Genomic DNA, 25881 nt, shown 5'->3' with positions numbered 1-25881 from the left:
ATCTTTACAGTGCTTAGTCTCAGATTACCTCCAGGGAATATGTTTGCTTTTAATGACAATGAAAAAAGATACAAAAGTAGCGACCCTGAAAAATGAGCTTTGGTTTGGACTGAAGGAATCTAAGCCTTAAAACATCTGCCACTAAGCTGAATGTGAATACTAAACACGTCAATTTCCCTTGCCATTTTCTTGTTTCTTTGTCTGTAAAAAGGGAAGTATTACAACGAACGCAAATAGGTTTACACTCTATTAACATTTTTGAAATATAGCTGAACATAAATTGAATACAATTCAGTTATTTAATAAACATTAAGGTCCTGATGGATCTTCTGCAGTGTTAGCGTTTGTAACAGTTACTAAGCTAATTACAAAAAACAGCTCCAGAGGAAGAAGCAGATACTGAGGGAACATAAGTACTGTTGAGTAGAAGCTGACTACTGCTTAACCTCGAACAGCCTAGGTGCCTGCCATTATGTAAGGAGTAGGCTATAATTTATGTTTTATTCTGACTTGTGCATTTCTTCTGCATACATGGAGAAATATAAAAGGCATTCAAACAAAAAGCTGCTTTTATGCTCTTTGCATATTTATAGTCATTCTCTCTTTATAACAAAATGCAAGAAAAATACGCTGAAGAAAAAGCCTTCAGAAAGCAAAGATGAATTATTCACAAATCAATGTGTAATTCTGAAAAATTTCCAGAGCAGATTGTGATGTAGTTTTAGTTGTTTTGCTTTGTTGTTTCATTTTTGTATGCTGGCGAACATTTCAGATTAAATTGATCTGTATGCCCTTTCCAAGGATGTTTAGAAGCAGGGCTGACTGAAGTGACCTTATACCTGAGTATGGTAGAAAGCAAATTAAAAAGATGACATAAAGAGGCCTTGAAAGCCCAAGCGAAGGATGATAACAGAGGCCTGAGAACATGTAAACACACAGCACAAATCATCGTTCACAGGTCACCAAAGAAGAAACATAAGGTACAGAGGAGGACAGAAATTTTCTGGCATAAGAAATGAAAAAAAATAATGCAGGTATCAAATGCATGCAAAGCATTTCTGTAAATATAGTGAAAGCACAGAAGGAAAAAATATAACAGCACAAGAAGAAATATGAAAATAAGAACAGTCACAAAGGAAGAATGAAGAGGAAAAAAATGCTCCAGCACTGTCTCCCACTCCACTAGGGATCAATGCCTCTAATTATCCTCAGCAGATTCCCTTGCCTTCATTAAAGAAAGACTGATGCATTTAGTTTGCCATTCAGCACAACTTGCTCCTGTAAATCAGGAATTCTATTCATAATGCTCTTTTATTATATGCATAGCTCAAAAAATTACACATCTGAAAATGTGGACAGTAGCCTCCTCACTTGGTACATTGATTAATATTAAGCCAGAAAAAGCTTAATTGCAATGAATTGTAAAAATACACTGCAATCATGGCAACTCATTGGTACCACACAGAAATCAGAAGAAAAGCAAAAGGCTTAAGAACCAGATAATATGCTCAGAGAAAAGACAGAAAGGGATTATTTTAATTTATGATGAGAGTTCAGATCATCTCTCATTGATTTCCCACTTTTCTTGCTGGCAGTGTTTGTCATGACTCCTAGAAATACCAATAAAAGAAGCTGTACTAACACTCTCAGAAAAATCTAATTTTAAAGTCTCTATAGCTATAAAAACATGGTTACAATCCAAGCAATTAAAAAAATCTCCACAAAAAAATGCCAGTGAGATTTTTGAGAATATGCATAAAATGTTACAAAAAGACAAAACTTCCCTGTGGTGGAAAAAAACCTCAAAAAACCTCTGACTGAAATATCATCTCATAAATGCTAACAATCAAACCACACTGAAAACTATGCACTTGAACAAGAAAGATTGCTTGGTACCTTTGAGATTCATTGAAAAAAATCAATGCTCACCACAGTATGCAACAGTGTAAAAAAAAAAAAAAAAAAGAAGAAGAAGAAGAAGAAGGAAGTTAATGTTGTGTACATCTGCCTAAATTAAAAATCAGTGGCAAAGTAGACATGTCTCTGATGACTTCCCTGATGGGAATATCCCGCTCCCAGCATAAACTGTATAGAAACTAACACATTTGCTGTTGCAGCTGGAGACTTCAGTTGACCCTAGCAAGACCTGAACACGCAGTTGTAAAAAGCCTGTGTATTTAAAACCTGCTACTTGAATCAGAAAGCCATCATCTCTCTCCTCTGAAACGAAATCTTAGCACTTCCTTGTTGAACAGTTAATTGCTCATGACAGAGTCATTAAAATCTTCAAACTAGACAGCTGAAGGAAGAGGAATGTTAGTTAGTGGTTCAGAATTTATGAGACAATTAATTTACAGACACAGAGCAGCTGGTCTACATTTTTCCAGAAGATTGTTAATTAGGAAATGTAAGACACCTTAGGAACACTTACAGCCATGCAATGACAAGAAATGGGGCTCTTGGAGACAGATGCTCACGAGTTCCTGAAGATCCCCAGGGTTTGTATTCCCTGATACAGAATTAACCTTAAAGGGACCCTCAGGGTAAAAAAGATTAATAGACCAGAGGTAAAGAATGAGCTACAGCAAATATGGTATTGATAGAGAAAACAGGACTGTTATCAGGGAAAGCTGTCTTTGGAAAGAAAAAGAAACTAGTGAAAAAACCAGAAAGTAGTAATACAGAGTAGACACATACATGTGAAATGGTAGATCAAATCTAGAAAATAAAAATATCCAAGACAGTATACAAAATCATACTTAATTCTTAATCCAAGCTCTAAATTTATAGACTGATTAGGAATGGATTAAAAACCATAAATACCAGTGATGTCATGTCAGTGTCAAAAGCAAAAAGGAAGATATGTTTGACATGAATTTCACTCCAGATTTTTTTTTTTTCCTGAACAAGATTTTTGTACTCATTTGGATATGTTATACAACAAAAATAGTCTGTTTTCACCTGCTTTTCATAGTTATGCATTTTAACGTTGAAGGAGTTGAATATCTTCCAGGTTTGATATGAAGGACATAAAGCAGGAAACACACATTAGCCTCTGTAGTAGGCAATTCCTATAATAACTCTTTATAAGCCTTTGAATGAAATATGACTTTTTATTCAGATAAATTATGTACTCATTTCACCACCAATTAAGAAGGCCTGCATGATCTGTGAATCACAGTGCTTTACAATGGCAGATACTACAACTAATAAAAGATCTGAAATATCTGTGTAAGAGTTTAAAGGAGAAAATAGCAGCTCATATGCTATTTTAACATCTTTCTATGAAGTACTTCTAGTTGTAAAATGTCATGTAATTAAGACAATACTCTTATTAGTCTACAATATATGCATACGGACAATTCTCACAGATCTGTAGCAGACTTTACTTAATTACCTCCTTGCATTTCTGTTCTATTCTTAGGATCATGTCAAGTTAGGGAAAGAACGATGAAATGTCACATATGATTTAGATCAATTATGTTTAGAGCTGGGGAGCTTGTGATTCATACTAACAGCTGGGTGGTCCTGCTTCCTCCTTTCTGGGTAACAGCAGTCAAAAATAAAGGAGTATGAGACGTGGGAGATAAGACGTATGGCAGCAGGATAGATGACATAATAGGTATGCAGACTGAGCCTCTGGAGGGGTATAGAAGGGGAGCAGGGAGAAGGATCAACTTTTCAGATGAATTTGGAATGCAGTTTGCAAAGATCAAAATTGTGGTCACTTCTATATTAGATGCTTCTTAGCCATTAAGCACATAGACATGGACAGACAACTCAGATTTCCATACCTCATTATAATGTTTGTTCAATGAGTCCAGAATTCCTTCTAGTCCAGAAGGACCCTGTAAGGAAGAAACAGGTATCAGAAGATCATTTTAATTTAATAACGTTGTGTTTACCTACCTGTACTCGAAGAGAGTTCTGTTCCTGTAAAGGGATTTCAATTTTTATTTGCTTCCACAATAAATCATTTTCTGTAAACTCATTATATCTTTTTTTTTTTCTTTCTTTCTCCAGGCACAACGAGAAACACAATCAGTTTCAAAATCTTTCCGTTTAGAAAACTGGCAACTATTTTGTGGTGAATCCATCTGTCAGAGAAGGCAGAGATGACATTCACATCAATTCTAATAGGAACCTTTTCTGCTATGAACTGAATCTTCTGCAGCATTTTAAAAATTCTTTTCACTAACTCAAAGCACAAATTTTGATGTGGAAGCATCTTCAGGTGTGACTAAACAGTCAGATTTTTTAACTCTGAGTTTCTGAAAGGGAAATTGAGGAATGACAGATTCCTCTGAGAGATTTTCTAGTTTTATTGGCTATGCAAGTTTAGACAGACAACTTTCACCTAGAATTTCAAAAAAGGAGAACGTGCTTCTAATATAATGCAGTCTTAGCTTGGATATATATATGCTTATACATACAATATACATATTAAAAAAACCCAAACAAACAAAAAGACATATTCTGCCACAAACCAGGCCCTCTGTGTGATTTTTTGGTCTTGTGATCCAGGGCAGAATACAAAAAGTTGAGTAAAGATCTTATGAAGTAAAACTGTGGTAAATATAAATAAAGAATCAGAAAAGTATCTCTCTTAAAGCTGTTTACACATCATTCAGTGAGAACTATAGCCACTCATGGTCTGAGTGTAAGAAACTGTAAGAAACATTTGGATACATTAATGTGATAAAAATATCTGTTCAAATCATCTGTCTGAATGAACAGCATTCAACTGAGACAAGGCACAAAGGCAACTCTTGTTCTGTTTTGTTATAATTACAGACAATTTACAGGAGCCTACAGCTTTTGTGTTAGTAGGAAAAATGTAGCTGGCGTAGATGTTCCCTAAAGATTGCTTTATGCAACTGAAATCTGTTCAGTTTTGGAAAGGGTTGTTCCTGAAGAAAATAGAGTCTGCTTATCAGTAAGACTCTGTGTCAGACATTAGAGATTAGTCAGAAAATTTAATCACAGATTTACACTTTTGTAAGGTCCTTGTTAATTGTTCTGTAAGCCTTGTTATTACACACACATTGCATTCGCTACAGACGTACTCTGGAACACCTTATAATAGGAAAGCAGCTTTCTGTACTTTCAGAATAAAAATCTGTTGACATTTTCTACCATTTTCAAGCTAAAGGCACTGTAAAATTCTTACAAGAAGTCAGAAGTCAAATTACACATCACCCATGACAGCAACTTGTCAAGATGAAAATATAAGACTTCCTGAACAAGAACTGCTGCCAAACTCGCAGCAGTAAAGGATCAGGATTCCAGAGTATTTCTAGAAAAAATTGAGAAATTGTCCACTGATTTCATGTAGAGGCCCAAGGAAAATACTGAAGTGTTAAGAATTAATCTGTGCAAATATTGCTGAAAGTTTTACTGCTGAGAAGTAATAATGGTGTATTTATTATTTCTACTGTATATACCACACAAAACCTTACAGCTGGTTCACTTCCTCTTTGTTCACTATCACTGGAAAAGACATAAGCCCACCTATTTTTCTATTCATTTTATTTTGGAAGTGAGTTGTCACTCTTGATTTACAATGAAAAATAATATAAATATTGTCATGATGTTTTTACTGAGATGTTCCCTCAATTCTGATTTCTAGAATTAGTGGCAGAATTTATGCTCTGATATCCATATTAAAGATGACAGTTCAGAACTGGGACTGAACCATGATGACACTCCATACTTATTCGAGGTCTCAAACTCAACACTGGAAGGTTTTTTAACAAGGACTCTCTAACATGGCAAATGATCAAAAAAATCAGAATTTATCATCCCTTTTCATTTGTTACTGTGTTGTCTCCTTCATTTTTTTAAGGTTGGAAAACCAGTAAAAAAGGGGTCTAATGCACTAGTAAAACAAAAAAAGGATCACATGCTCTATCTATCACCAACTCTGACCTCTCAGATATTAACTATGCATCATATAAATCATTTCTGACAAAACCGGAACCCTTTTGACATGTCATTGTTTTGAGAAAATGATACAACCTCAAGAAACCCCAGAACTATCTTGTGACTGAGGCAGCTGAGGGGAGCTTGCATATTTGGCTTGCATTCTTGACAATGTCACAGGCTTTGGGTCGCCAGAGGTAAACCACCTCTCTTATTCATTTCCAAGAATTATCATCAATTTAATAATTCCATCAGCCTCCATAATACAATGAATAAAAAGAATAAAATTTTTCTACAGGAACAGAAAATTGTTCTATTCAAGGGTCTCTTCCTAAACTCTAGCCTCCATATTTCATTCCATACTGTTTCACTCTGCTAATGTAGCTGCATAATCTACTCTTGAAATCTCCACAGGAGATAAACAAACCAGCAAAACTGGTTTGCAAGTAAATAAGCAAAAAAATTAACAGAGACTGAAGAACTACGATGCAGGAAGCTTCTGCCTTTTGAACAACAATTTTGCACATCTGCCATTTGGGATGTTTTTCAAGCTTTCTCCTATGGAAATACCAATGACGGGCTCTCTTGAGTAGGGTTTTTACATTTTTTTATTTTTAAATATTGTGTATTATGTTTTATAATCGAGGTAACTGAAGCACACAGAGAATACACACATATAGATAAGAAAAGAACTGAAAATATCTCCTAATTATTTACGAAAATTACAAACAAGTTTAAGATGTAATTTCCATTGTCAAGGTAGGAACAAACTGTGAAATTACGTTGGTTTTTAATGTATGTTCTTTCTTTCTGTATTTTGTTGTGTTCTGTATTTTGTTGTGTTGTGTCCTTCTGTATTCTGTGGTTGCTGAGAAGTCTACCCATTCTCTCAGTCTATGTAGCAAAACATGTAACAAGTGAATTGCAGTGGTTGCACCTCTATAACAGGCCATTTCTGAGAATGCAGTACTGAAAGTGACTTAGTGTAATCTCTTTTTTTCAATTATTTCAGGTCTATACCTAGTCCTGAAAATAAAATACCATTTTCTGATTACTGAAATGTAAAAAACCACAGAACTGATCAGCATAGATATGTAACTTTGAAAAATTATTCCAAAGATCAAAAAGAAAGAATGATGTTGTTTGTCACAACAGAATACATTAAATAAATTACATTTTTATATGAATTTTAAAAACTTAAATGCATAGAAATAAACCACACGACCAGTCGTTGCCAGTCACTCCCCTGCTTCCATTTAGGCATTTTTAATATTTTTCTAAAATGCAGCAGAATGTCCAGCAATACCAGAAATCCTACTGACAATTTTCACTTACCACTGCTTTGATTTTCTGTTTATTGTAATTAAGTGATAACATTCATTCACTTGCAAAATACTGGTAGAATGACAGTACTTCCTGAAGCAGAGGAAATGAGATTTCCAACGCAAACTGCTGGCTACTTAAGATAACTGCTCTGGTGGCACTGACATACATATTGAATAAGAGGGACCAAAATTGTATGGAATTAAATGAAGGAACTCAAGTAGGCTGTGAACTTCTCCACTGCCTCATATGGAACACAAACAAAAAATAAACCTTATTTCAATGTAAGACTTTAAGGAGACTTCATGCTAATCTTTGAAGAATGATTTCATTGATAAAGACAGAAACTCCAGCCCTTTGTAAAGGGAGATGAACCCTGGTGAACCAGTTCTTGATATAAAGAATTTGGTGCTTCAGATCCCTAGTTAAAGAAACTTCTGAGAAAACAGGAAAAGTGAAGTACAGTCATTCTGGTTGCAAACAGTAACTTTGAACATTTCAATAGAAAATAGCAGAGATATAAGAGGATGAATAATCTAGATTGCAGTGTGTTAACCTATGATTTAGGTGACTCAACATTTATTTGCATGCTCTGCCACATACAGCTTCTTAGACAAGATGACACTTGGCCAAATCATATGCTTCATGGCTTTAAATAATAATGTTGACAGTATTTCTCTTCTGCCAAACAGTTACACTGGGCAGAAATCTTACTCTGACTCACCCCAGAGAGTACTGCTATGCTTGTAGGAATATGTAGAGCAATTCTAGCTTGCTGTTCTTTATTTTTGAAACAATTTGATGATCCGCTGTAATTGGAACTATTTAGAAATGGAAATTATTCAGTCCTAAATGTTCCAGCAGAGACAGAGGAAATTGGAACAGAAGAGATCAAGTTAACCCTTAGTGGAGAAACCAGAAAAAAAAATCTTTTTTCTGTCCTACTTACACTGAAATAAAACAAAAATATAAACTCTATACCTTAGAAAGGTTTCACTGAATTCATAATGTGTCCTATACTATCCTGTTTCAGTGTCAGTATCTCCCACGAGCAACCAAAATATGTAAAACAATGCCAGATGCCAGCAATTTAGAAACACAATAGAATCTCTAGTTCATAGTAGAAACAGAAGTGACCTTCTCTTAACAGAACTTTGAACAGAAGGCAAGCAGTGATTCTTCAGGTCTTGATCAGAAAAGCACTTTGCCTAAGTATAAGAGAAGGTCACAGAATTTGGCCAGTGCATCACTAGGCCAACAACATATAAATGTTATGTTCATACACCTTCAATACATTTAAATACTAAAAGTACTGGTGCTGTAACTAGAATAATTATGAATTAAACACTTCAAAAAAGAGGTACGCTATGCCCCCTTCTGTGATGCTAAGTCCTGCAGATATTTTTGATAGCAGCTACTGCAGAAAGCTCTCAGTTCAGCTCTGCCATGAGATCAAAATGCTGTACTTAGAATTTCACAGCATCCTACCAAGAGAGTAATTTTTTTTGTTTGTTTTATAAAATCATTGCTTCGAATTCAATATAGAACCACGCAAAATAGGATTTTAGAAGAAAATGCACGTAGGAGAATGCATGAAATACATTTGAAAGGTATTTTTTTGTTTCACCCTCATAATATCCAGAATGTTTTTGAGAGAGAAAGGAATAGTGTAATTTACAGAAGCTTTAAACAGTTCTCCAGACTTTTTAAAAGGGAGGAAGCAATCAATAAGCACTAGAGGGAGCTGCAGTTCTACTTAAACGATTTGGCCTCCTCGTTTTCAGTTTAAATTGTTACATACCAGAGTGTGACATGTGGGAGCACGCATCTCAGTCTTCCAGTAGTCAAATGATACGTATGATACTTAAAAACAACATCAGAAAGTATGAATTCTGAACCAGAAGGGAATAACAGTAGACTTTAAAAGTCTACAGTGTTCATCGACTGGCTTTTGTGGGCACAGGATTTATCATAGAGTCATAGAATCACAAGGTTGGAAAGGACCTACAAGATCATCTGATCCAACTGTCTTTCCATCACCATTGCTACCGCAAGCACTAACCCATATCTCATAGCTCCTCATCCAGAAGCCTCTTGAACACTGCCAGGGACAGCAACTCCACCGCCTCCCTGGGCAGCCATTCCAGTGCCTGACCACTCTTTGAGAGAAGTTTTTCCTTATATCTAATCTCAATCTCCCTTGGTGCTACCTGTGGCCTTGTTTGCACAGAAGGAAAAAAATGGTACACATTAAAGGACTCCTGGAAGAAGATGCACAGAGAGTCCCACTTAAACCAAGTAACTCAATCAACAGTTGCCAATAGATGTACATTTCAGGCACAGCGATGGTGTTTTTTAACCAAAGATGTGCAGATGAGGGTAAGGTACCAGAAACTCACTACAAACATCAATTTTACTAGGGGAGAAAAAAATCCCCAGAAACTAGGCTACCAGAAAAAAAAAAAAAAAAAAAAAAAAAGAAAGAAAGAAAGAAAGAAAAAAGGAGAATTGAGAAAGTGTTAGAAGGGTTAGGCTGAGAATACAAAGCAAACCTTTATTTCTGCAATGCCAGAAGTAGCTGAAAATTAATTATTTTGATTTATCAAAATGCATACCCCTTAGTAACATTCAATTTATAGCCCTTTGGGCTGCTCAGAATGTGGTTTATATACTTACCCTCCCTCCTTTTTTTTTAGCACTGTGCTTTACATCAAGCCCCTTGGGTATCCTAACATCTGCTCTCCACTGTCCTCAAGGAGGCAAAATTTTCCATCTCACAGGGTTTTTTTGTCTGTTTGTTTTGTCATTGCTGAGCACCTGGATATTTTTCTAATATTTAAGTACCACATAACGTGAACAGATAACACCAGCATTTAGCTGATCTAAAAATTAATAATTTAATCTTCCTTTTTGGAAATAAAATTTTCTTGTTTTTCTGAAATATCAAACACCAACTTTACTTTTTCTGGAGAAAACTCCAGATTGTAGTGAGCTTAATATTCACATTAAGTCAATTTGTTAAGCATTTTGTACCCTATGCATGACAAATTTATGATAGCAACCAGCCTGTGGGAGTGATAGTTCTGAGGCCAAAGCAGAGGCCATATCCATATTCATGAGGAGGCTGCCACTACTGTTAGAAGCAGAGTGGTAGCAGTAAGAACCACACAGCAAAATCCAGTGTGTTCTGAGCCTTGAAAAAAAGAAGATAAATGATGAATCCTGTTAAACTCTTTTGAGTATGTACAAGCTTCAGCACTTTAAATATGGGGATACGGCCAATGCATGTTAATAAGCATTACTCCTTATATAGCTTGCTTTTCATAGATTATTTTCTCAGTTGTGGAAAAAGAAGTCAAGATGCTGGTGTAGCTGTATCCAAAATAAGGACTGTATCAATATGGCTATATCAGAAAAAAAAGATCTTTAACCAATATTTAGGGCATTGCTTGCCTGAGGAATTCTGCCTGATAAAGCAGTGCTAGGGTACAGTCCCCATACAGTGCTCCTCAAATGGATCCTACCATGCTGAAAAAGAGGAGCTTTGCATTGACGTAGGAAAATCTGAAATAGTCTGAATAGCAATTTAGCATCCACTCCTTGTTTCTGGTGAGACTCTCAAAGGCCACACATCTTCCCTGATCTGCAAGCACACCTGTGATGGCAGAAATCTGTAACAGACCTACAGTTTTTCATTGGTTCATAAAAAGTTAAGCATTTTGTATCTTCTATGTTTTTATTTTCTATTTGTTTTTACTTCAAAGGCCATTTAATGGCATTTGTATTAAGAAAGATTCTGCATCACTTCTTCCCTCGTTTCGGACACCACTGAGTCTGCAATATCATTTTAGCACTAGCAGCCCCACGGTGTACAAAACACTCAAAAAAACAAGGCCTCAATATGAAAATGAGTAGCAGAGGAGAAGCAGGAATTTTTAGCTATTAAACTGTATGCAGGATGAATGAACATAATTTTCAATTTCTTCCCTTTTATTTTTATTTTTTTCCCAATGAAAAAAGGAAATAAATGTGATTTGTAACATTTAAGGGGTTGTGTTTTTAGATCACTGTAAATGGCATCTATTTCAATTTATTAATTCTATTTAATGCAGCAAGATTATCTTCTCTAGAAATAAACCTGGAAGTTTTCCTTTGCTGTAAGCTTGAAGTACACAGATCAAATGTTTTGACATGAAAACTGCTGACCTTTATCTATTTCAGATAAGCATAAAATGGAATCCTTGTTTGATACTATGAATGTGAAGCAGCAGCAGTTTACCTATTCCACAAATTTACAGCTGTTCCTTATTTGTGCACAATAGTATTTTTACAATACAATATAAAGGGAATTTTATAAATATGACCAAGTCTTCTACCAAAACAAGACTGCATTCATTATAGGTTAAGATAGCCCAGATTTATGCTTGATTTCAAATCTGAAATCACGTATCTCTTAAAAAACAAATCCCAAACCTCTTAGATCTGAGTTAAAACCGTTAGTGCTCCATTTTATAAATCCTTTCATAGAGTCATGTATTTCCTAATCTTTTTAATTCTTCAGTAAACTCATCTGAACCACAGCTGAGTGCTCATTGCAGTGCTGGGTATAATCCTCCCTGCCATTCAGGCAGTTGGCACATGCTTCACAAAGTCCTTCATCTTTCAAATTACCCCTCTGAGACTGAAATTATCCCATCTTCTACAGAGCATCACGCGTTTTGTAAAGTGAATGAATGCACAGTATTCCCATTTAGTATACATGGCTGGTCTTTCTTTGAAATGCCAGACATCTTCTGTTTCCTCCACAGCAGTTAGCATTGTAGTTATTCCCTTCTGTATTGTTCTGTGCATTCTCTTATGTTTGTGGACACAGTCCTTTTATCTCTACTGTATAAAAAGGCTGGGTCTAGAAGCCATCTGGTACAGCAGATCAACTGTTTTCAACTTTAACCAGGCTTAGGCAAGCTGTTTAAAAGCTCTAGCAAAGATTACTGTTCCAGGATGGGGTGGATATTTCCTATCCCCTTGCTTGATACTCACAGGAGGTCCCGGCGGTCCCGGTTTTCCAGGGAGGCCTGGCTTGCCTCTTCTTCCCTGGGAAAAGAAAAGAGCAGCAGATGTTTATAAATGTTACTGCTAATGACTGATCAGTAATTAGAGCTTTGTTTAAAAGATTTACTACCTTATTTAGTAGCAAGAAGGTCAGAAATTACCCAGACTGAATACTTATACAAGTCACTGCAACACCACCTAAGTCTCCAACTTCCAAGATTGTTTTTTAAAAATTACAAGAAACAGTGCATTTGCATCTCTGTAACATTTACTGTCATGTTTTAAAGCTATGTCTCAAATATGACTGCACATCGATACAGAATCCTGATTATGTGCAAATGAGTTATATTTCATCTGAATGTTCCAGAGTTTGAGATGCTAAATTGTGTCACAGCAGTACTCTCCCTGACTCCCACTGTCAGTAAAAATGTGCAACATAACCCTGTTTACAAACACCCCCATCTTTCTCCAGTGTGTGAGAACAAACAGAAAATGCTCAGAGATTTACCTGGAAAAACAGTTCATCTTCTTCATGCAATTAGTACTATCTGTATACATACTGCAAGTGCAACATCATTTGCATTAAAACTTAAGGTCCATAAAAATCTACTTAAGTTAACAGGAGACTTTCAACTCAGTCTGAAAAAGATGCACATGTAACTAATATGATATTTTAGCAGTGAGCTCAATTGGACAACTGCTGTTTTCACACACACATTTCTTTTTAAGAAGATAACACAAAAATGGAAGTAATTCACAGTAATTTACATCCTCATTACCAAGCTGAAATCCAATGCACTTTTTTAGAAACAACAGCTGGGAATATCCAATATCTAGGTGTGATGGAAAAAAGAAAATTATATCCACACTGACTAATTTTTCCCTTGCATATAGCAAACACAAATTAACAAAAAGATTAGGGGGATGTCCCAGTGAAAACTTGGCTTAAGAAGCCAAAAAAAGGAAAATGCTTGCTGACAGCTCACAATTAGCACATAGGGAATATTTCTGTAACTGATGTTTCCTACATCTAACACTACTTCTGTATCTTATTAAATGATATCACACAGGGTGCAGAATGAAACCTCAGGAACAGAGTGGAAAACCTCAGCCTAACTCTCTAAAGGTGAAAACCCTAATGTGTAGAAACCTCTCATGCTCTGCCCCTCATTAATCACGAACTATCCTGTCATCATCTTGTTTATCCTCAGTAAGAGTGAAAAATCCCTTTCCTCATAGCCTGCAGCTCACCAGCATAATCCACTGCTCAGATATCAGAGGTGCTTCTAAGAAGCAGGACATGAGGGTGAGAAGCCCTTCAAAGTGAAGAAAGAACCCAACAAGGACTGTGGGGACATGGGACATGATTTGTCTGTCAGGATGTGACATGGACATATGCCCTGCCACCAGTTTTATGAGTCAGTCAGTGTGTTTTAAGGGCACTGTGAAAAAATACATAAATTTAAAAAAATCAGCATATTTGGAGTGCCAAATTCCTGGTCTTATCTAGCTGAGACATATGCTATGAGCTGAGCTGTTTAATCCTGTCAACACTCGCACATGCAGAGCCACAACTGGGGCAACCCAGGGTGAATGTTCAGAATCAAAATATGGCACCAGGTGCCTATATTGGGTTCAAAGCTCAGCACCCACCCCATGATATGTCCTCTGTTGGCTGATAACATAGCCTGTGCAGCCATGAGATGAACCAGAGCACATAAGTCAACTGAGTTAAGGATAGCTCACAAAAAGCCCTCTAATTTTTAACTTAGGTCAGGATTCAGCTCACTGGAGCAGCCTTGTAGTCAGCCGAGCATGAGAGGCCACAGTTCTGGGAAAGGTGTGCATATACACTCCCCCAAAAAAGGGACAGTTAGCTATCAGTGCCACCAACGTCACATTCCTTCTTCGGGCCTTCACCCCATATGCCAAAATCCAATTTAGATTTTAAGCTCACAGTTGAGATGTGACATTTGGACTGATCTCTACTTCATTAAAGACAGATGGAAATTAATATTTCCCTGCTCTCTTGAAAGACAGTAAACTTTCCTGGGAAAGTATGAGAACCAGCTTGAGATAATAAAGTGAGTAATAACCAAATAGGAACTGCTTCATACTTTTGAAATGTTCCTGTGAGTTATTACCACCTATACTGTTGACTTCTTGAAGCACCTTCCTTTTCCTGTTTGGTCTTATTTAAAGCATCCTGAGGAGACACATAAAATCACATCAGTCTAAACAAAGTATCAAGGAAGTGTCTCTGGGAAGAAGGCAGGGCTGTGACTGGCAGACACAACTGTGAGCGAGGTGTTAATTACACAGGAAAACACCAAATACGCTCGGAAGGCAGTTCTGCCTTTATTTACAAGGTGAGCTAAAATGTGATTTATGACATATTGCCAAGTCAAGACTTGAAAAGCTTTCTGACAAAATAAATTAGTTATAAAAAAATAAAATAGAGACAGTTATTTTTCACTACCACTTATAGATTGCCAGAACACTTAGGTGCTGCAATACAGAATAAATGCTTGCCCTACGTTTTGTCCAATCACTTTAACATCAGTCACTATAACATATGCCATGTGCACACAAAACATATAAAACAATCACACATTTGTACTTTTAGCATTGCATTTTTGCATATTTAAATGAAAATACTGAAAACTAAACATGAAATGAAAATGCTGACATTCTCCCTCTTTGAGAGGATGAAAATCTGTAAGAATTCAATTTATAAGCTGCCAGAATAATTTTTGGATTTTAGAGATGCACACAAATCTTTATCTACTTCTTTGCAGTCCTGCTTCTCCGTAACTTCCCTGCATCAGTATGGGAATAGTACAGTAAAAGTAAAGATAAATAGTTATCATTTTTGTTTAGAATAATGTGATTTAAAAAGTTAGAATTTCTTTTGATAAGCCAATTATGGTCTTGCCTTGAGCAGACCATGACCCAGTCTGTGATTAAATATTTACATTTTCATTCTAAGTCTTCCTTCTGGCAAGAAAGAACTGCAAATGCCTGGGTGCCCTCTTGGGTTCACAGAGCGGGCAGAGCTTCAGCTCCAACCTTCCTTTCAGAAGCGGGTGAAAGCCATACCCCTTGCTGTGTTACTGTGTATGGGGCAGAGAGCTGACATATGCAGCTCAACAAACCGTTCCCTTGCTCCTTTGCAAGGATGTGTAGAAATTAAAATGCACTTAAAAAAGCATTAACTAGCTGAATAGTGTTATTTTCTGCATTCAGACACTACTTACAAGTGTTAAATTTAAAGTGAAATTAGTTACCTTTGTTGAGTTTACCAAGCAAACATTCAGGTTATAGAACAATTAAAATATAAATAACCATCCCAGGCACCACATGATTCCTTTAAATTAAAAAATGCAATATCATCTACACCAACTTAGAAAAATAAAAGAGGTAAGCGGTGTCAACAGTTGTCTCAAACTATTTAGAAAAGCATATAAGGAAAATAAAAGCAAAAGAGTTCCTGAATATTTCCTTCATGCCACATATTTTTTGTTGTTGTTGCTATTAGCAATCGGCATGATAAGAACCTATCTAAATGTTATTGATGTTTTTGCCCATCCTCCTAACTCCTGAAATGCCTGTTCTGAACTAGTTTGGACAGTAGGCTTCTTTCCTCTTTTCTTTAGGATAAACTTCAGCTATGATACAGACATAAATCATTTAAACAACAACTGCTTGGTCAGGGACAAAAAAATGAAATATTAAAAACAGAATAAATGAGAAATTATATGCTCCAGCAAACCCCATCTGAGTGCCTAGCTGAAGAACACAGTCAGCTGAACTCTTTATTCCTCTCTTCCTTCACTCTCTCTGTTAATCAAAATGACTTGACAAGTTTTGCCTCACATTAGATTGAAAGCTCTTCAGAAGCGAGGCTCTGTGCATCCTTGCACAGGTCTGTACCCTGACTGCAGCCTCTGGGCATGGCTGCAGCTCTTCCAGCACAATGGAAGAATTCTAAATCTATATTGCAGCTCCCTGTTGTATCATATTACATCCATCTATTCATATATCTCTAAGTATAGAAGAGTAAGACCACTAATCCTAGAGCCTAAAATAAACTGCAGATTATTTTAGGATAAAATCGAGCAGAGTTATATAGGAATACTGACAAGACTTATGAAATGGAATTAATAATTTAAAGAACCCACACTTGAATATGAAGGCAAAAGGCCTTAATTACGCCTGTGATAATTTTAAAAGAAACAGCTAATTAGCAGTCCCTGAAACACATCATCATGTTTCAAAACAGAAACTAGTTCTAGAGAAAGTAGGAAGCTGGGCTTTAAAGCCCTTACTACTACAGTTATTGGACTAGATTAATGAGGCTTATGTAACTCGTTTGCCAGGATAAACTGAGATCCTCTTGCATAAACCATAAAAACAGACAATGTGGGACAGATATACCCAAAGCAGAAAGCAGGTGCAAAGCACAGACACTGATGTTAGTGCCCATTGCATGGACACCTCAACAACTTCTTAGGAACCTAAATGTAGCTATAAAGGCAGGCTCTGAGTAGATGCTGGATTGTCTCTCCACGCACCCAAAGCTGCCTCCCAGAAACCTAACAATCTCTAGTGTCTGCAGTAACTCAACAAAACTTTCCTGCACTTCAACCTTCTCAGCTGATAAACCTAACGCTTACAAGCTCTCCTATTTTCCCTCTCTGTAGTCATTGCCCTATGCTCCTAGCTGCTTACTGAGTCCACCATAAACCACTCTGATCCAGGAGAAGAACAGGTGGAACTGCAACAGCCCTCTACTGTATGGTTTCCCATGGGCTTGCCAAGCTGCCACACCAGGGCACAAAGGCAGATGTCGCTGTTGCTGGAACAGGCTGCCCAGAGAGGTTGTGGATGCCCCATCCCTGGAAGCGTTCAAGGTCAGATTGGATGGGGCTCTGCACAGCCTGGTCTATTATTGAGTGTCGAGGTTGGTGGCCCTGCATGTGGCAGCAGGTTTGGAGATTCATGATCCTTGAGGTCCCTTCCAGCCCTGGCCATTCTGTGATTCTGTGATGTCACACAGCACTATCAGTAAGACAGCTGGTTCAAAAAGTGCTGAAAAAGGAAGAGAACTAACCACAAAAATCAGAGTAATCACAGACTGAACCCTGTTTGCACCTTAACTGTGCCATAACACAATCTTAGCATCTACCAAATGGCTGTGTGACAGGAGGCTTCCCTGAGGTGTCAACAAGCTATTTAACAGGTCTCAGTGTGAAAATATGAAATCTACAACAAATGTGCAGTCCCAATGCAGTCATTATTTCCTAGTGTGCATTTAAACAAACTTACAGAAATATTTAAACGTGTCTTTGACATTTAATCATCGAACCATCCAAAAGATGGACTTAGTGATCCTTGTGGGTCCCTTCCAGCTTGGGATATTCTATGATTCTATGAACACTTCACAATGCTGTTAATAGTTTAGTCAGTAACTTCGATAGTGCTGCAGTTACATTTAATTCTTAGAAATCTTATGGTTTGAATGTTCTATTTCCTTATTGGAAATCCACCTTCTAGTCAGTGAAACATTGGTTACCGTAGTAATAAAATATTAGGACCTGAATATGCAATTTCTTCTCTCCTCCTAACCTTGGCCATGAGGTTATATGATGGTAACTTGAATACAGCAAATTAATCTCTATATTAAATATTAAATGTAAACAAACTCACAGGAAATCAGAAAGCTGTTTGCAGAAAACAAGAGAAAGCCTACAACTCACACCCCACTAAATCTTTCACAGAAACATGGCTTACAGAAGTGCTGAGCTCACAAGGTCCTAATTCTCTGTTTTGGAAAGGAAGTCACCAGGGAACTCCTTGCTAATGCAGAAGCATTTCTTCACTTGATGTTGGCTTTCTAATTTTAGGCATGATTTCCAATAAAGACTACTTTCTTTTGTATTTATAAAACGCTAAAAGAGATTAGCTAGTACTCTTTAATGTGTTTAATAAGCACCAATGTAATGCTTAAACAAGCACAGCAATGCCAAGAAGTAAAATGCTACAACCTAAATTCTGCATTGCTTCGAACAAATCTCTACACGGAATCAGTGACAATTGTCAAGTGTACCACAGAAATGCATTTTCAATACAAAATCACTTGCAGAGATATTTTCAACTATATTTAGATTTTTTATAATGAACACTTTAGTTTTGAATTATAAGAAATAGCTTCCTATTCTCTTAAGTTTTTATATCTTTTGCTAAGAAATACAAAAAAATTGATAAAAAGTATTTGGAAAGTAGTTCAAAAGTTCTAGCTGAGATCTTAAAACTGAAATGATTTCTTTCCATTGTTCTCTGTACCTTCTCTGTACCTTAGTGGTTCCTTATTTTGCTTTTTATTCAGAAACCCCCCTCTTTCACATTAACCATTTCAGACTGTTAAATAGCTGAGTGAAGGAATGTACATGACTCTAACTTCAAGAAAGTCAGACCAAAGCATTACATACTTAAAAACAACTTACATCAAAGTCTCAGTCAAAGGAATGACTGAGAAGATTAAAAGAGATTTCGAAACTCCAGAGCTATAGCTGTGAAAAATGTTGTTTGTGCTGTGCCAGGAGTCTAACCTACTATGCAGTAATTATCATTGCTCTGCAAAGCTTGTTTTACAATTGGTTGAGTACAACATTTACTCACTGAACTAGAAAACAAATTATGTCAAAAAAAAGTTTAAGTTCTATAAATCAGATAAATGCAATCTGAATTTAAATTCATTTTCATATTTGTATGCCATTTTAAATAACTAAGTTAAGAAAATCTAATAATTCTCCACCCAATTATTTATTTAGGAAGATGTTCCCCTTGTGCCATAATAATTTTATTCATATTTGATTAGAGAAACTTGTAATCTCAGACAGTAAATTGATTATTTAATAGGGAAATATTGCAATTTCACAAGGTCTCTCTAAACACGCCATTTTAGTGAGATCACTGTTGACACAGGAGACAGTATAGCTCTAAGGATTCTTGGTTTTATGATGCATTTCACTTATCGCTGAGCTAATGCTGAACAACATCCTCCCTAAAGTATTTCGTACTATAAACATACAAATTGGAAATTAGGGAAGTTGTAAGGAAGTTGCTTCAAAAACATTTACTTCAAGATACCTACAATTTCCTAAGGAATAGAATCAATAATATGGTTGTAAAAAAGATTTGTAAACGTTTGAACTGAATTCCTCACTGGATCCAAGGCATCCACCATGGTGGAGAACTGGTCTGCTTAAGTACATCTGAAGCATTTCCAAAAATCTTGATAATCTATAAAAATGAAGATGTTTGTCAACTATGCTGACAGTACTGTTTAGAGCTTCTCTGAGGATGGAGGCTCCACAACTTCTCCACGGAATATATTCCAGTGTTTGTCAACCATCATTGTAGAAAAAAGAGTTTTCTTTATATTGAGATGTAATACCCTGCTTTTCAATTTGCACCCACTGCCTCTTATCCTACCTGCAGGTACTGCTGAAAAGAGTCTGCCTCCCTTTTCTTCACTGCCTCATGTCAACTATTTATACACATTCAAGTATTTATATACATTGATAAGTTTCTCAAGAACCTTCTTTTCTACAGGCTGAAGTCCCACCTTTCTTCGCCTGTCCTTACGTGAGAGATGCTCCAGTGCCTTTAACCCTCTTTGTAGCCCTTTGCTAGACACATTGCAGAAGCTGTATGTTTCTTGGTATGGTCTTGCCAGTACCAAGTAGAGGGCAATGACCTCAATGATGGCCTAGTAATGGACTTTTTTGACATGTAGGTGGATTGCTGATTCATAATCTGCTTGTCCAGCAGTTTGGAATTAGTGAGTCCTGATGCCATGGGTTTTTATTCTCCAGATGCAAGATTTATTAAACTTCAGATGATTTATTTTTATCCAGTTCTCTGTCAACTTGCTAAGGTATGCTCTACTCCATTCTCTTAATGAATGCCTTAATGAAGACACTGGCTCCATTATTGAGCCCTGGGGTATACCGTTATCGACTTACCTCTGATTGGACTTTGTGGCACTGATCACAAGTCCCAGGGCCCAGTTATTCCCCTGGTTTTCCAAAATCATTGCTGCTCCCCTTATCTAACCTGTACTTTGTCACCTTGTCTATAATGAAGATATGGAAGAAGACATCAAAATTTTTACCTGATAGCAGCAACACACACTATTCTCCCATTCATCGAACTAATCACCTAACTGTAGAAGACAATAGGATTGCTAAGCACTATTTCCTCTTCTCAAATCCACATGGACTACTCCCAATCACCTACTTGTCCTTCATGTGTTTGAAAATGGTTTCTAGGAGGATTTCCTTCATCACATCATGCCTGCAGATACCTGGATCTTTCTTATGCTTTGTGAAGATACAAGTGATATGTTTGTTCTCAGTCTTCAGGAACCTCTCCCAGCTGACACAATCATTCGAAGACAATCAAGAGTCACCTTGCAATGACATCAGCCAGCACTCAACACGTGTGTGCAGCCTTCAGACTCTAGTTACATTCACTTTGCTTAAGTGCTATCCTCAGACTGGGGAAGTCTTCCTCCAGACACTCCTTTTGCTTTCAGGAGCTGGGATTCCTCAAGGCTGGTTTTACTCGTAAAAACTGATGCTGTGCAGTCTGTTGACCTTGTCCCACAGCTTTTTCACTGGATGGCACAGTTCTGCAGCATGTCCCAGCTTCAGTGAGAGGCCCCAGGCATCCTTTCCACCCCAAGGTTCACTGAGTTGCATCCTCCTTCTGAAGCTGTTTGCGTCCAAGAAACTGACAGCAAAGCAACAGCTTCTTCAACACTACTTGGGTCATATGACCTCTGGCCATCATCTAAGTAAGTGTATGTTGGGCAAGGAAAGTTTGCTAGTCACTTGCCAGAAGTCTCCAGATTCTAAAAGCTCAGGAAGACATCAAGAAGATCTCAAAAAAGCAGAGCACAGAAACTGCTTCATGAGCTGCTGCATCTGTTAGTTATATTTTAGTCCTGGCTCCCACATATGAAAATGAAAAATGACAATTTCTGGATTTCAAATTATAGCTGTCTGACAAAGTTGCATTTATGTTTTCCATTAATAGAATTTTTGGAATTAATGTATTATATTAAAAAAAATCACTTTCAGAAAAAAAATAATTAAATGCATAAAGTTCAGGGAAAATTAGTGCCACCAAGATACCCAACTGAAGTTAAACGTTAATTTGTAACACCTCTGTCCTTATATTTTGCAAATACACATTTCATTACACTTAACATGGAAGATGGACTATACGTGACTCCCTAGTCTATATTTACAAATGTAGAAACTTTAAAGAAAGTACAGCAACATGTCAAAATTATTTGGAGGCTAAAGAAAATTCCTTACATGAGATGCTAAAGAACCTTTGTTTTCTCAAAAATAAATGGAATGGTGATTTGATTACACAGAAAATATCTTTAAACATCTCTTTAATGCAGACATGACAAAGACTATTTTTTGAAAGATCAAGCTACAAGCTCAAGGGTAAAGAATAATTTTTTGAAATTTCAGGTAACACTGGAATGATCAAGCAGACTTATGAAGCCTATTGTTGATGTCTTTCAAGTGGAAACTATACTTCTGAGAAAGAAACACCTAGCCAAAGTGCAGGCTTATTGAGAGAAATAATGATGTGCTGCTTAATGCAGGAGGTCAGAAGTATATGGTATTTGTTCTCCACGGTTTAAATTCCATGCGATGCTAGGATAGCATTCATACTTTCTATTTTTTTCTTGGTGAGGGACTTTTCTGAGTAACACGTGATTGCTTTCTGAAGCTCCTCATGTAATTTGAGTGATGGTGTAATACTACCAAGTTGCTGTAGCGGTAATATGCTACTCCTAGTTCCTGAAAGCAACAAAAGGGAGACTGAAAAATGAAGAGGAAATTGTATCTATTGTCCAATTCTGCCAGTGACCAGAGCTACAAATGAAGTCTCTTCCTTAGCAAGGACTCCTAACTAACACAAACCACTTTGTTAAAGTTACAGAAAAAACAACACATCTGAATTTACTAGTGGTACAGCAAAGAGATCTACTGGCCTTTTCACAAGAACAGCAAAAGTTTGTGATGACTGTTGATGTTAACTTGGGTTAACTCAAAATAATTTATAAGATGAAAATTAGTAAGTAAAATAACAGGCAAGAAACATTTACAAGTATTTTTGTTACTAAATTCTAGAAAACATGAAAAATGCTAGAAACAGCACAACATAGAGACAGCAATTTTTGAGGAAAAACCAGTTTTGTAACTGATCAGATTTGAAAATGCACCTTGAATAATAAGAAGGGCAGAAACATAAATTTGGAGAATACAATGAAAGAGAATGATTTTTCAGAATAAGATACTAAAAATGAAATATTTCAGTTCTCAAAAAAAAAAAAAAAATTTAAGTAGAAAATCCATCTTTTTTTTTGTTCTTTCACTTAGTGTCTACTCCATGATCAAACTAGACCCTCCCCTAGGAAAGTTCATTAGCTAGGCTTAAACTATGCACCTCAAATATAAATGGACCTTGTGTTACATTTTACTGCAAAGACTAATGATCTGACAACCTCAAAGTCAGTAATGCTTAACATCTTCCCTTTTTATTATGCAGTTTGGTTTCTATGGCAACATTATTTAGAAAGAAATACAAACACTTGAATCACTGGTGACAAAAACCCCACACTTCAAATTGATAACGATTTGCTTGAATTTGAAAGCACCTTACAGATAGCAATTCAAGTGAAGATGGACAATATCGTAGAGATAAGATCTATCTATTTCAGATCCTCATCATAAATAGATTTTGCACCTCTGCGTCAATTTTGCAGTTTCTTTCCATTATATTTACTGTCAAATAATTCTTCTTCCATGATTTTATTTTTATTTTTACATTATTGGACAGAAGAACATGAAATATAGTTAAAATACATGCACACAGTACCATATAATTCAGCTCACAGAGGAAATGAGAAGGTCCACATGAGCTGCTTTAAAAAGCAGTGGGAAAGGGAAGGGAAATTTAAGAAAATCCTGGAACTGAAACATGAAGGACATGTTATTGGTTTTGGTAAAGGGAAAAGTAGAGGCTGACGGAACAGGTATAACAAAGGAGATGTGAGAAGAAGGTCCCACCTTGTGGAAAAAGAATGGGAAGTAACAAATTTACTCTTACAAACATAACTAATAATAATAATAATTAATAAATTTAAAAATACTAGACTTCCAGTTCTTTTGTGTTCTTTTGAGTTCTTTTACTGAGAAAAAAAAAATATATATATATTTCTACTAAAGCAAAGAAATAATATGCAAACAAATCCAATCTTTATTTATTATTGCACTAATTTTTCATGGCTGTACCACTTCAAATTTTCAGTGTGTTTGGAGTTTTTTCTTAAGTGACCACAAAGAGCTTTCAGGTTCTCACCTCCCCCATTCTAAATGATCTCTCTATGCTTCATTTCTGTAAACATATTATATTAGTGTACACCACCTTCTGTAAACTCCTTCATCCTTTGGGATACCTTGAAAGCATCCAGAGAAAAGAACTTGACAGAAGGTATTTTGCACACTTCTATCATTAAATTCCATTGCTGAGCTATGTTTGTACCATCATTTACAAGCCTCAGTTCCTTACCTAAAGCACCAGCTCTGTCATGGATCTTTTACACGTTTCTTCGAGTTTTTGACATATAATTATCAATAATGTTAACTTTCCTCAGTTCCTTAGATCCTTCTAAGCAGTCAATGATCTCTAGCACACACACTTAATGATTCTCAATTTGCTATTAATAGTAGCTTAATTTGCAAAAGAACTGAGCATTTAAAAATATTGCTGAACTGGGAATTAAAACTGAGTATGACAATGTACAATGAAACTGGAAAGTGTAAGAAGTTCAGGTTCTCAAAGTTTGGCACTCAAACATATTTATTTTTAAATGTTTTGAAATGCGTGATTTATCCCTAATATGTTTTAGTTGTAGCCCATAAAATGGACACAAACACATCTTTAAAAATGAACAAAATGTTGAAAAAAAATCATCAAGTGTTACATTTTTTGCTTTCGTGTTCAAAAGAGAGCCTATGACTAAACCAGTTCTTCATATAATGTGAAAGAATTGGAGTATCTGCTGGAAGTACAACAGAGGAATATGACATCTATAATTAAATAACAAGGAATATTTAATAGCCATTAGATATGTGCCGTCCTGTTTGGCATTAAATAGAGCAAAGTTCTTCGTACAAACAGTATGTTACAGTGTAATTTAACTTATTGGAAATGCAAATGTACATGGGAATTGACTGAAAATTGCAAACTGTTATTAATGGTTGGGTAGGGGTGATCAGCAGACTGAGTCTTTTGACTATCTCACGGGCAGTAAGATAAGGATGGATGCTGAGAATCTGAAGTCTACAGTTCCTATTATTTGGATCAAAGCAACTGTGTGGTGGCTTAGATTATAAAACAATCATCACTCCTGATTTTACATCTACTGAAGTGAGATAGCAGTTAAATTTTATGTGTGGATGGGAAATAGCCATGATAAATTTACCAACCCCCTAGTTTCCACTGAGAGAAAAAAAAAAAAAAAAGACATCTTGAAATTAATTTATACAGAATTATAGATAATAAATCGTATTTGCTCTACTCTGAACCTTGGCCACAAAAAAATGAAAAATTCGAACAGAAATGCCTCTAAAAAACAGTTATATTTGTAACTATTCCTAAATGAGAAGCAGTAAACTGCATATCTGAAGATTCAACACTCCACATAAAAACATGCTAACACATGATAAAACTGACTATCTGTATCTTCCTAGTATTCTGAATATCTAACTGGGTAACAGTAAGACTTGTAGAAATTATAAAATCCTTAATAAATCCCATAATCCCATGTTTATATTTGCCATGTAACTTTTTAATCTACCTTACTCTGTTAACTTTTTCTGAGAGGACTCACTAGTCTTACTTTGAAGTGTAAATAACCTCAGCTTTCAACTTCATGTTTAACTTAAGAGAAAGTCAGTGCTATTTTTATAAATTAAAGAAAATAGTGAGGCAAAAATTTGAGTAATGGTCTGTAGGTCTTAAAACTCTCTCTTCAAGAACTGGTCTTACATTATTATTACTATTACTAGAACTATTAAGCTAGCCTTTAATAATTCATTGTGTTTGACTAAGGTCAATGACGAATGATATTAAAACCTTCCACTTTAGATAACTTAACTGAAATACTAAATATTATGATACCAAAATTAAATATTTTCACAAACTTTTAGGAGCAGAAGAGATTTATAAACTCTCAAGACCAAATAATTTCTTCATATATTAGCATCATAAATATTCATTATCTGTTTCACTGAAATACCCAAGTCAGTAAGTACGGGAAAGAAATGCATAACATACACATATAAATCCGTCAATTACTTCATTATAATAAAATTCTCAATAACCAAACATTTATTTAATGAGTATAACATTGTGTTGCTTTTTTATCTCATAGCATCTTTTTTTTTTTTTTTTTTTTAAATATATATACAAATACATATTTATGCT

At 36.0% G+C, this 25881-nt stretch overlaps 1 protein-coding gene across 5 annotated transcripts in view; it reads right to left on the bottom strand.

Annotated features, from left to right (window-relative positions):
• The window catches only part of COL19A1 (collagen type XIX alpha 1 chain), a 183385-nt gene that overhangs the window by 41780 nt on the left and 115724 nt on the right, over nt 1-25881 (bottom strand). For all 5 annotated transcript variants that reach the window (XM_052673086.1, XM_052672996.1, XM_052673238.1 and 2 more), the window contains 2 exons: nt 12286-12339; nt 3795-3848 (listed from right to left, as the gene is read on the bottom strand). In XM_052673086.1, the coding sequence (XP_052529046.1) occupies nt 3795-3848; nt 12286-12339 (108 nt within the window). The remainder of the gene's footprint in view (nt 1-3794; nt 3849-12285; nt 12340-25881) is intronic.

This window comes from Tympanuchus pallidicinctus, unplaced genomic scaffold (assembly GCF_026119805.1).
Source record: "Tympanuchus pallidicinctus isolate F22 unplaced genomic scaffold, pur_lepc_1.0 scaffold1, whole genome shotgun sequence".
Classification (NCBI taxonomy): domain Eukaryota; kingdom Metazoa; phylum Chordata; class Aves; order Galliformes; family Phasianidae; genus Tympanuchus; species Tympanuchus pallidicinctus.
Note: the sequence above shows the minus strand (reverse complement) of the source record. Positions and strands in the feature narration are given on the sequence as shown.